The sequence below is a fragment of the Psittacula echo genome, assembly GCF_963264785.1.
Source record: "Psittacula echo genome assembly, chromosome: Z".
Lineage (NCBI taxonomy): Eukaryota > Metazoa > Chordata > Aves > Psittaciformes > Psittacidae > Psittacula > Psittacula echo.
This window is the reverse complement of record NC_137742.1, coordinates 9,997,414-10,010,424: the sequence shown is the minus strand read 5'-3', so window position 1 is coordinate 10,010,424 and position 13,011 is coordinate 9,997,414. Positions and strand designations below refer to the sequence as shown.

At 40.3% G+C, this 13,011-nt stretch overlaps 1 protein-coding gene across 1 annotated transcript in view; it reads left to right on the top strand.

The window, feature by feature from the left end:
- Positions 1–93: 93 nt before the first annotated feature.
- KIAA1328 overlaps positions 94–13,011 on the top strand; it is a gene marked incomplete at both ends in the record, with an annotated part of 171,574 nt that continues 158,656 nt past the window's right edge. Inside the window, 4 exons of the mRNA XM_080637342.1 lie at positions 94–208; positions 4,916–4,951; positions 6,171–6,310; positions 11,279–11,373. Coding sequence (XP_080493468.1) covers positions 94–208; positions 4,916–4,951; positions 6,171–6,310; positions 11,279–11,373 — 386 coding nt within the window. The remainder of the gene's footprint in view (positions 209–4,915; positions 4,952–6,170; positions 6,311–11,278; positions 11,374–13,011) is intronic.

The window sequence follows — 13,011 nt, the reverse complement described above, 5'->3', positions numbered from 1 at the left end:
CTACTCAGTGCACCGGAAGCTGTAGTCCTGTCAGCAGAAGCTCGCCCACCTTAATGGCGGAAGAATCCTGCCACTAGGACTACAACTCCCGGCATGCTCCTCTACACCGGCACCGGCAGCCAATGGGGGGGTGACGGGGGGCACTCTGGGAGTGGCGGTTGTTTCAAGATGGCGGAGGCGGGCGCCGGTGTTTACTGGAGTCGGGGCAGTATCCTTCTGCGGGCCGGGGCGAGCGCGACGGGGCTGTGCCGTGCTGTGGGAGACTGGCTGGGGGCCGGGGAGGTGTGGAGGGGAGCGGGAAGGACTGTGATTGTGGGGAACACTGTGAGCTGTGTGGGGCAGGCGATGGGAGTGTCTGCGTTGGGGCTTTGGTGTGAGAAGGGCTGTGGCTGTGGGGCGGCTCGGGTATGGTGACTGTGGTACAGGGCGTCTGGGGGATCCGCTTCTGAGTGTGGGGAGGTCGGCCTGTGGAGAGGGGCTGGGTGTGAACCGGTGTGAAGGAGAGTTATGTACGATTTAAAAGCAAAGGTGGACTCCAAAGGAAGGGAACATTGCATGTCCGCTGTGACCTAGTTATAAGGTCCTGGAGGACGTACGTATGTAGGAAATGAGGAAACTGGGTTCGGCTTATGGAAACTTGCAAGGGAGTCAACAGAGAGAAACAGGCTGGAGACTGAGCAGGCAGCAAGAAAAAGATGTGTCTTCTGTGACGGGTGTCAAAACTTGACTGAAAGCATGACATTGGATGTAAGGAGGAAGTTCTTTACTGTGAGGGTGGTGAGGCACTGGAATAGGTTGCCCAAGGAAGCCGTGAATGCTCCATCCTTGGCAGTGTTCAAGGCCAGGTTGGACAGAGCCTTGGGTGACATCGTTTAGTGTGGAGTGTCCCTGCCCATGGCAGGGGGTTTGAGCTAGATGATCTTAAGGTCCTTTTCAACCGTAACTATTCTATGATTTAGGGTGACTCTGTGGGGGACACAAAGGCTGGAGGGTTCTATCTCATCTAGTTGAAGGTGTCCCTGCTCATTACAGGGTGGCTGGGCTAGGTGCCCTGTGAAGGCCCCTTCTAGCCCAAACTATTCTATGAATCTGTGATTCTGTGAGGGCCAAGTGGGAGGTTGCGGTGGCTTCATCTGCGGAAGATATGCAAGCTCCAGTTGTGAGACACTGTGTGGGGCTGGACATGTAGATGGAGTAGGTGGTGGTTTCGTGGTGGTGCTGATGGTTCAGCCTGTAAAAGCCTGGCTATAGAGATGTGTTTGCATTGGTCAGAGAACCAGGAGGAGTTGACATTGATGTTTGGGATCATGTGGATGAGTTAAAGGCTCAGCTACTTGAAGACATTAGGGTGGCAGTCCAACCATTGGCCAGGCTAATGGTTGGACTTGATGATCTTAAAGGTCTTTTCCAACCTAAAGGAGTCTTATGGGTGGAAGTGGCAGGCGTATAGGTTGAGATAAGGACAGGGAGAGATCACTCACCAGTTACCGTCACAGGCAAACCAGATTCAACTCGAGGAAATTAGTTTAATTTATTACTGATCAAGTAAGAATAGGAAAATGAGAAGTAAACCCAAATCTTAAAAACAACTTCCCCTCACTCATCCCTTCTTCCCAGGCTTAACTTTACTCCAGATTTCTCTGCCTGCTCCACCAGGGTGGCACAGTGGGATGAGGCATGTGGGTCCCACTCAGTTCATCACGTGTCTCTGCTGCTCCTTCTTTCTCAGGAGAGAACTCCTAATACTCTTCCTCTGCTCCAGCATGGGGTCACTCCCATGGGAGACAGTCCTCCATGAACTTCTCCAATGTGAGTTCTTCCCACAGACTGCAGTTCTTCATGAACTGCTCCCTTCCATGGGTGCAGTCCTTCAGGAACAGACTGCTCTAGTATGGGTCCCTTCCACGGGGTGCATCCTTCAGGAACAGGCTGCTCCAGCATGGGTCCCTTCTGTTGCATCACAGCTCCTTCAGCAAACCTGCTACAGCATGGGCTTCTCACTCCATGGGCCACAGGTCCTGCCAGCAGCCTGTTCCTGGGAAAAGTGAGGATCGGGGGAGTGGAGCACCTCCCATATAAAGAGAGGCTGAGAAAGTTGGGACCGTTCAGCCTGGAGAAGAGAAGGCTGCATGGAGACCTCATAGCAGCCTTCCAGTATCTGAAGGGGGCCTATAAGGATGCTGGGGAGGGACTCTTCACTAGGGACTGTAGTGATAGGACAAGTGGTAATGAGTTAAAACTTAAACAGGTGAAGTTTAGATTGGATATAAGAAAGAAATTTTTTACTGTGAGGGTGGTGATGCACTGGAATGGGTTGCCCATGGAAGTCGTGAATGCTCCATCCTTGGCAGTGTTCAAGGCCAGGTTGGATGAGGCCTTGGGTGGCATGATTTATTGTGAGGTGTCCCTGCCCATGGCAGGGGAGTTGGAACTAGATGATCTTAAGGTCCTTTCCAACCCTAACTATTCTATGATTTTATGATTCTAAGTGTGGGCTTCCCTGGGGTCACAGCCTCCTTCAGGCATGCCCCTGCTCCAGTGTAGGTTCCTCCATGGGTTGCAGATGGATATCTGCTCCACCATGGACCTCCATGGTCTGCAGGGGCACAGCCTGCCTCACTCTGGTCTGCGTCACAGGCTGCAGAGGAATCTCTGCTCCAGTGCCTGGAACTTCTCTTCTATTCCTTCATCACTGACCTTGGTATTTGAAGGGATGTTTCTCTCACATATTCTCGCTTTATTCAGCTGCGGTTGCTGTTGCACAGCAGCTTTCTAGCTGTCTTAGACCATGTTATCCAGAGGTGCCACCACCGTTGCTGATGGGCTTGGCTTTGGCCAGTAAGCCATCTGTCTTGGAGCTGGCTGACCTTGGTTCCACTGGACACAGGGGAAGCTTCTAGGAGCTTTTCACAGAAACCACCCCTGTGGCTCACCTGCTATCAAAACATTGGCATGCAAACTCAATACAGTTATTTAGGTAAATCTGTTTTATTTCCTACATAACATTGTGTTGACACACAGGTTCACCGTATGTCAGTTGACAATGCAATCGCTTGTGCTGAAGTTTGTTGTTTCCTGTAGTAGTATGAGTTGGAGATAGTCTCCTCAGTGTCCTGGAAATTGCTGTTGCAGCTGTGCTCTTACAGCTATTTGCACTGGGCTGTGATCCAGACTTGGACTTTTGATTTACCTTGGTGTTTTTGGAAAGAGGGAACACAGTGCTTTACTTTCAAAGTTTATTTAGCTCCTCACCTGGTTCATCACATGATAAAAACACAAGTGCTTGCTTTATTTATAGAGAGAGAGGTGACTGCCAGTGGTACTAAGTGAACATATTCTCAAACTGGTGTGAGACTGATGAGTGATAATTGTTTACAAGTGATACAATGAATCAACAAGATCACAAGTGAGCTCGTGATCAGCCTTTCCATTGTGCCAAGATAGTGGGTTTTGATTGAGTTTGAAGTTGCTGTCCACAGAAGGAAGTATCTAGTCTGTTGCTAATTTTTTCCACCATGTGGTAATTTATTAAATCAAGTTTTTGAAATTGTACTATCAAAATAAAATTTTAGTTAAGGTGATAATTTGTTTAGGTTAATTGAAATATTTCCACAATTGACTTTCTTGCATGAAGACAGCTACAACTTAAATACATTTAACTGTAAACAGTACAGGAATTAGGTAATTGAGTTAACTTGCCAACCTTAGCAGGTTGAGGAGAGTGAAGGGGTTTAAAGATATTTTGTACCCTGTCTTTTTGTTTTCCACTATAGTATAATATTAGTTACTTATGTGGGAATAAAAATCTTTATATTCAGCTAAATGAAACTGTTGCTTGAAGGAAAATGCTGTAGTTTACACCCTTCCCTGAATTTTGTCAAGTCCTACTTTTAGTGACTTCTGGGAGACAAGGATTCAAGTTCAGTAACTGTTAACAGCACAAATAATATGGTGCCCAGTCTTTTGTAATTTTCTTTCTTTTTTTTTTTTTTTTTTTTTTTTTTTTTTTTAGTGCTTTCTGCTGTCAAGTAATGTAACAGTTAAAGCTCTGGGTTATTTGAAAGTTCCTGAAACTTCATAAAGACAAACAGTCCTAAGGCTTTCATCTCTTACTCACCATGTATCACAGTATCACAGTATGTTAGAGATTGGAAGGGACCTCAAAAGATCATCTACTCCAATCCCCCTGCCGGAGCAGGAACACCTAGATAAGGTCACACAGGAATGTGTCCAGGCGGGTTTTGAATGTCTCCAGAGAAGGAGACTCCACAACCCCCCTGGGCAGCCTGTTCCAGTGTTCTGTCACCCTCACTGAGAAGAAGTTTCTTCTCAAGTTTAAGTGGAACCTCTTGTGTTCCAGTTTGTACCCATTACCCCTTGTCCTATCATTGTTTGCCACTGAGAAGAGCCTGGCTCTGTGATGGTCATGTGATGGTCAGATGAGAATGACCAACTTCCTTTGAAACCTTTTACATTTTTCCTTGTTTATGTTTCTTAGACTATATTATACAAAATGTATTTCATTGCAGTATGAATATACACTATTCCAGAATTTGTCTTCCCTACATATCAAGAGGTTCCTGCTTAATTTAAATAAAGAGTATTAGTTCATTATCTTAGTAATTGCATTTGCAACTGGGCCTGGTCCCTGGAATCTTTTGTGAAGGTAACCTGTAAGATTGCAGACTGAAAGTTAAGGCACAGTGAAGAAAGAATAATGCTTTTTGTTTTAGCAATCTGTGTTGTTTGTTTTCTCTTGTCAAGTTTTATTTGCTTTTGGTGCTCCCAGTGTGTTGCCAGTTTGTTTTCTTATCCAACAGCCTTTTAAAATTAAGACAATACTTACTTTTGTAGTTCCGTTTAATGGGCCAAGCTTGCTCTCTTGGTTTATTACCTTTAACAAAGCCACATGCAGTTTCTGATGGGAAACAGCCAATGGTATCTGTTTCAGGTATGACCTTCTAATCATAAACAAAAGGTTTTTCCTGTGAATGCTAAACTTTGCAATGTCTTTTCAGGTACCTGGTTTGTGTACCTAAGTATTTAAAGTACAGAGAGTACCTTACAGTCATCACAACTTGTAACGGGACATACAGGACTATAGTAGAGGATTTATCCTCTGCTGCTTAGATAAACATACAGTATAAGATGAACAGTTTCAGGGATGTTGTTTCTGTTGTAGGTACAGCATAGTTTTATCCAATCTACAAGGTAAGCTGCATTTTTAATGTGGTCTCTAAAGAATGTTGAGGCATTGTATATGTTCAGGTCTTTTGTAGATTTTGAAGAGGTCAATTAAAATGAAGATTTATAGTGTAAAGAAAGAATTTTTTTTTTTTTTTTTTTTTTTTTTTTTAATTTTAATTTGTTCTCTTGACCTGGATTTACTCCGTGCATGCTTATGCACATCTCTGGGGAAAAGATAGTTACTAGTCCCCCTTAAGAATTTTCTAATTGTTTTCAAACACAGCTTTTGCAGTGACACCAGGTCCTGAAAAATAATGTGAAATGATTAGTAAAATGGTGTATGTGTCCCGAGTATGTCTAGAAATTATAAATTTTAAGGAGTTCAGCTCTCTAGGTTTGGAGTAGCATGTTTACTCGTCAAAATTACTGGCCAAACAGCTCTATTAAAAAAATCTCTGCCTGTGTTTTGTAGCTAGCATAGTTCAAGCCAGGCAATGTCAGATCATTATGCTCTGTCTTGGAAAGAAAGCAGGGATACTAAATGATGGAAATGAAAATTCATTCTGGGAGATATTCTTCCACTTCCGTGGAAGAGACTTTCAGAAATGTTACTCTCCCTTGTGTATGAACATGGGGATGTTAAAGCTTATAAGCAGAAGCTCAGGTTTATGCTTTTGCATCTTAAACAAAGAGAGGTTTTAGTACTGAAGGTCAGTCAGAGACAGCATGTGTGTTTTAGAATTTACTTTGATGTTCGTGTGGCTGAGTGCACTTCAGTGCTGTGCTCATATATTCATCTTAATGAAATTTTGTGTGGAGTGAAAGGCTGGGGAGTATTGCAGACGTATAACTGAAATGCTCATTCTTTTAAAAAAATGCTGCTAAAGGCATGGATGCCTTTGTGGAAGTCCTGTTGTGAGACGCAAGAGATGGGACCCTTTTGACTTTCTAATCTCTTTGTTCTGCTTGTCTGTCATCTGCAGGAGTGGCTACAAAAGGAAATTTAAGAGCAAGGTGTTTGCCAAAAAATCAGAAAAGTGAAACTGAACTAAAGGTGCCTGCAGCTGCTGCTTCCATTCCCATGGATCCTGTTAGAAGCACAGGAGATCTGACAGGGCAGCAGGTCAGTAAAGGCAAATTTTCCTTGCTCTTAAGAGTGCGCATAGTAGAAAAAGGGCAGAAAATCTTTGGATTGAAAACTTAAACAGTTTTAGTGTGCTATTATTTTTGCAATCTCTTACACTTTTTGCCTACCTACATGGTGGCTTACTTGCAAAAATTACTTTTCCACTGAAACCGCTTGCCCACCTAAAGAGAACAAAAGCTGAATGTGCAAATTTATGTAAGTGGTACGTAACTGGGTCTATGTAAGACAGATAATATCTATCTCTCTATGTGTGTATATGTACAGAGAGTGTAGCTCTGAGTAGCCCCGTATCTACCTATATGTTACTGGCCAAACACACAAGAGGTTGTTTCAGTTTCATTGCACTAGTCATATTGCTTAGAAACAAGACTTGCAAGATTCTTTTTAGAGACCTTTTTGGTGTGTCTACTCATGTTAGGAGTATAAAATCACTTTCTAGTTCTGATGGTAAAATTTAAAAATAACTCTGAGTAGTAGAAATAGCTTTATCAGATGATACTATATTTGCTTTGAATTGTCTGGTATAGTCCTACAGTAGGTGATGCTTTTTCTACAGTTTATTGCATTGGAAGTTTCAGGGCAGTGGGGTTTCCTTTGAAAGGCTGTTCTGTATTGTGATACTCATAAATCTGTTGAGAGGTGCCATTTTTCTAACCTGATTTGCATAGTACAGGGACTGTGTAAGTCATTTGAGTACTGTTAATTCCCATGCGTTGTAGTCATCTTGGGCAAGTCTGTTACTCACTAGGGTTTGGTATGCTTTCACTTACAGGCTGGATGTAAAACTTCTGACTGCTTCTGAATCACTGTTGTATTATCATGCAGTGTTTTTTGCGCTAAGATGTCCTTGTTTGTGTCTTCTGTGTGCTAAGTAAATGCTATGTGCCTTACATGTGCGTTCAAAACTCTGATGTGAAGACAGATCACTCAGCTGTCGTTGCTTTGACAGTGTCATTGCCCTTCACATCTTTTAGCATGACATCCTCATAACTATTACTCATTTTTAGGGTCCTTCTTGGACTTACCTATTTCCATTTCTCTGTTTATCAGTACTTGCTTTTAGTAGGCTGCTATATAGGCTCACTTTGCAAATGGTGCTGTTGAGTAACATGCAGAGGAATTTCACAAATAGCCTCCATTATGCAGTATCTTTATGTAGAAATATCTCTTCCTACTAAGTATCTGCAAGTCAGATGCCTTCATATGTCACATTAAAATCTGTTTTGTTGTATGATGTGTTGATTGCATTGTTTAGAGATTTTTTACTCCCCTTTCTCTGAGAGCTGTTAGGACAGAAATGGTCTTTGTGTTTCCTTTTTTTTTTTTTTTTTATTTTTTTTTATAATAGAATGCCTCATATGTGAAATCTTGATTGGAGACTCAAACATGTTCTTATATTTTTGACAATAAAATGTGTTTGAAGCTTTTTCTCTTTTCCATCTCTTTTAACCTTCTGTTTTTTTTTTTTAACCTTGCCAAATCCTCCTGGAAAGTTTGTATTCTAACTTTGAAGATAAGGTCTGAATTACTTGAAACAAACAGAACAAGTACATTTTACTTGTTGTGGAAGAAGAACGTTTCACAAAATTCTTTTTGTAAGGAGTTCTCATTAGCACACAACTAATTCTCTTAAAGGTGGTGTGTGTGTGTCTCTAGGGAGAGCTGATTGCTTTACTTTTAACACACTTTACACTGTTGTACTAGTAGGTAGCTCAGCATTACGATTTACCAGAATCCGCTTTTGAAGAGAATGGATTGAGTTTTGCTTTAATACGAATCTTGGCAGAACTGATTTACCTTTTCTTCAGTCAGCTGGACTTGAGTACCAGAAAGGTGAACTAGAATTTTGGAGAAGATTTCAAAAAGGTCTTGTTAGCTACGGAGCTTTTCTGGTGATTTTGATGAATCAGTGGTTTGCTGTACTGGTCTTGACCAAAATTTCCCATCTTCCTATTTCCTTTTGACGGAAGTTGTCTGCTTCTTTCATACAAATTGTGATCTTCCAAGGCATGATTTATAAAGGGAGAGAATCTCCCGTTTATGTAATGTGTTTCATCCAGAAAATACTGAGTTCTGAAACTGAGTTCTACCCTGAGCTGTGCAGAAAGGACAGAAATCTGGAAGGAGACATTAGTCTTGGCCTCTGTATCATTTTTCATCTTATTTAGATGGTGGAGCTGTTGCTGTGTATAATTCCACAGCTTCATTTTGACATGTGTTATGGTACGAGCCTGCCTTTTCAGGTTTTAATTTTCATACCACTAATGTTTGTCTGACAGTATGTACAGAGGTTTGAGTAATAGCTTTGAGTACCTTCTGTTTAAATCTCCTTCACTAATGTGATCAAGCTTGTGCCTATTTTATAAGTGAAAAATGTCCTGTTACTTCTAATTTTTCTTAAAGAAGTTCCATCATCAGGCTGCCAAAAATAAAAATAAATCAGATATTTTTAGCATGGGAAATGAAGATCCTTCAACCTTATGTTTAGTTGAATTCAGTTAACTTTAAGAATTATATCTTCATTTGTATGACTGTAAATAGCATATGTTTTGGAAGGAAACTGTGAAATCCAATATCCTCAAGAAAAGCCCTGAAATCTTATTTGACTTACGAAAATCCAGTTTTTTACTTTACCACTCCCTTTCCCTTTGGGAAATCCACTTAAGTTAAAATAAGAATGTACTGAAGAGTCAGGTGGATGTAACATGAATCTGTATAAAATCAAAATCTCTTTCAAAAGTGATGTAGTTCTTTAATTATTTCAAGCTATTGTTCAAGAAGCAATGAGCAAAGAATGGAAGGGGGCACTTCCTTCCTGATCTGTATAGATCAGCTGCCATTACTGCTAATGAGGGGAGAGCAACCCAGTGTTTGCTTTGTATGCTCAGAGGTGGTTCAGTGAGGTATTGTGTTAACTTGTGTTAACTATTCTCTTCCCTTGTTATTTCCCATATCATTATTATTATTGGTGGTAGCACTAGTGGGCTTGTGTTATACCTTAGTTACTGGACTGTTTTTGGAAGCAAAGAGAAGGGAACATCATGCCAGAGCTTGGAAAGCACTCACTGAAGATGGCAGGGGTGTTACCAGCTTCAAAGACTTGCAAAACTGATAAAAGACGAGCAAAATGTAATCACCTTGGACTTAAAGGAGCTGAATCCACATAAACCTTTACAGCACCTATCTCCAGGTTCCCAAGACTCACAGTGTGTCTGGCCAACGCATTGGTGAAATCTTGTTTTTGGAGCCTGGACACCTCTGCTTTGTTTTGCTTTGCTTAGTTGCGCAAGTACTCAGCCTACGACCACACCACCCTGAAAATGCCCGGTCTCATCTGATCTTGGAAGCTAAGCAGGGTCAGGCACAGTGGCCAAGCGGTAAGGCATTGGTCTCGTAAACTGAAGATCGCGGGTTCGAATGCTGTCTGTGCCTGCCGAGGCAGCGCGCTACTCTGGCAGCCCCGCTGTGGGGAGGGTGTGAGGGAATGTCTTCTTCATAGGCTGGACCACCCGAGGAGGGAAAAAGAGATATGTAATTGCAAAACACTTCCATTATATACCTCCGAAAGTATAGAGGTGATGACCACACTGGGAACGAATACCAGCCCAGATTCATGATCAATTAGTCTATTGTATTACAAGTCATTGCCATGAAGTACAGTGAAACAAAAACCTTAGCCCAGGCCCCCCAGCTGATAAACACTAAACCAGTAAATACCGGCTGTAAGTAAGGTATGACATGCTGAAGTTGTGAGATCAAGAGCAACAACTTTTGAGAGCCAATAAATCAGCATTGTGATGACTGACTATTAAAGAAATCGTGGGCCAGGTGACTGAGTAGGCACCAAAGAATACCAGCCAGAGTGGCATGCTTCCCTAATTGCAGCACATTTCACAGTGGTGAATAACCTGAGCAACAACCTGCAAGGCATTTGGTAGCATTCTTGGATATCATGTTAAGCACAGTATGCCTTTGGGAAGGCTTGTAATATTTGAAGATTTGTAAAAATCTAAACTGAAAATAAGTAAATCAGATTAAGTGGAAATACTTAAACTGTTTTGGACAGAATAGCAGTTTTTACTGCAGCTTTCATCTTAGGATTTTTGTTAACACTAGCACTGGAGAACCAAGTCACTGATGTCAAAAGTTTTTGATAAAGAAAAACAATTTAGAATTTAGAACTGTTTCTGTTTGGAAACACCTGAAGTAGATAATGTCAGTAACCTCAGTAATCCGAGGACCTGCTGCAAACACGAGCAGCAATGTGCCCTCTGGTGGACATTGATAGCAAATACCAGTGCATTAAAAGAACTGAAGTACTGGAGTCTGTTAAAGATTCGCTTTGAGAAATAGTAGGTATGAAGGTAGCAAACAAGTGATAAAAACAAAAAAAAAAAAAAAAAAGAAAAAGCATGTGAAAAGGCATGTATTAAAAAAATCTTTCCAAATAAGGACTTATACAATCTACTAATGATATATTGTATATCTTTTTTGCTGTTTTTAATGTTTTGGTCATAAATGCTAAGGCGGAATTTTATTTTTTTTTTTAATTAAAAAAAATTATTTTTAAATTTTTTTAGGATCCTCATATAATAAGGTGTGAACTCAGATTTGGATATCACTGCACTAGATTTCCAAGTCATGAAAACTTACTGCCCTTTTTCTAGTATGAACCAATGGGTAGTGTATGTCTTAAAACTTCACCCAAATATTTAATAGTAAAGTTAGCAGCTTACATTTGAATTACGAGTTTATTAAAAGAATTGTTCACAATTTGGTAATTTGTTTCACTGAACTGTACTTACATTTAAAAAAAATCATGTTTTATTTCCAGTTGGAATTTGTCTGCTTCTAGTTACTAGGTTTTGAAATGCTTTTAATATCTTATGAAATATTTGTTCTCCTTTAAAGAGTACTTTCTAAAATGTCACTTTAAATTTTCAGGTCACTTATGAAGGAGGAATTAAGAGTGCTTCTTTAAAGGATTTGTGTCCTGAGGACAAGAGGCGCATTGCAAACTTAATTAGAGAACTTGCCAGGTAAGAATAAGCATCACCTGAAAATACATTATGTTTAAGGAGAGTCATTCCTCTAATTAACATCAAGCAATGTAGAACTGCTCTATGAAATGTAATATTTGCATAAGGTAATTTTTCTCGCTGAAAGAGATATGAGTAATGAAGCAGCCTGATCCGTTTTTCCTTGCTTCTTGACCCAGCCCCCCTTTAAATGCATGGAATACAAAAGCCAAAGTTTTATGACCTGCAGTAGTTCATCCATAAAACACATGTCACAGGGCTAGGGTTTTGTTTGCTGCTGTATCATGTGCTTTAAATAAACACATATTGTCTTTTGGAAATGACAAGCTTTGTTGATATGAAAATTTGTAGTGGTTATTTTTCAGGGTAACCTCTTAACGTGGCATGCCATGTTAAAGGTGGATTGGTGATCTTGTGGCTGAGACATGTTAATCAGTATTTGAAGTGTTTGCACGTGTAGAGCAATAAAGAGTGCAGTATAATTTTAATTTATCTAGCCGAATTTTCTTTTGCTTTGATTAATTCATTAAAGTTCTCCCTATGCTGTGAAAGGAGAGGCTGAAATAGTGCAAGTTTCTCAGCTTTAGCAAACATTTTTTTTGATGTTTCATTCCAGTGCTTGTTGCATTCATGAAGATAAATGATGTGAAAGATAGATTGTATTTGAGAGAGGAGATTTTTGCCTCTCCCTCTGTGTCCCTAACACTTAAGAATTTGCGGAAATCTGCTTTTTACATAGGGGCTGTAAAACTGAGGAGTGCTTCTCGATTTTTAGCAGAGACTTTATCAGGCCCTTGTACATCAGGGGGGAGCATCTCATGAGATGATCTTGGGTCCTTTGGTCTAAAAGTTAGTGTCCATACTAAGAATTTATGAAGAATTTTGAAACTTATAAAGGCACAGTTTTTCTAGAACAAAATGTAGGTTCTTAGGTATTAATGAAATGCGTTTTGCCATAGATTTCATATGTCTGCAATAATTGGCAAGCATTACTGTCCTTTTTATATTGGAAAATTTGGGCAGTGAAATTAAGTTACTTGCTCAAGGTCATGCAATAAGTCTTGGTTGCAGCTAGGAATATTTTCTCTCTGATTATCCTCATCCAGTGGACCATTTTGCCTGCTAATAATTTTTACCAATATAGGATTTCTTGCTACACAGTATTTTAGTAATTTCTGAAGTTCTTCATGCTTGCAACGGTATTTTATCCTACCTTATGTGTTAGAAAATGTCTAGTTAAGGCTGTCATAAAGAGTAGATTGCTGGGAAGGCTGGTTACAAATTGTCAGATGTTGGAGCTATTCGGACACTGTTGCCACTGTTGATATATAGAGGTATATTCTAATATTAAAAAAAGCCTTTTATTACATTGTTCCTCGTAATACACTGCTCCCTGGTGAATAGTAGTACACTAACTCATTTGAGCATGGGATTCTTCTTAAATCTCAGATGCTGTGATTTTTCCCCGAGGACAGTTTGATATTTCTGCCTGACATTTCTTCAAAGAAAAATAGAAGGTGCAGCAACATTAATTTTGAGAAGTAAAATTAGTGGAACACTATTATTTTATACTTAGTTCTCTTTTATTTTTAAACTTAATCTTATTTTTATTGGATGTTATTAAAAGTCCTTTGCAGA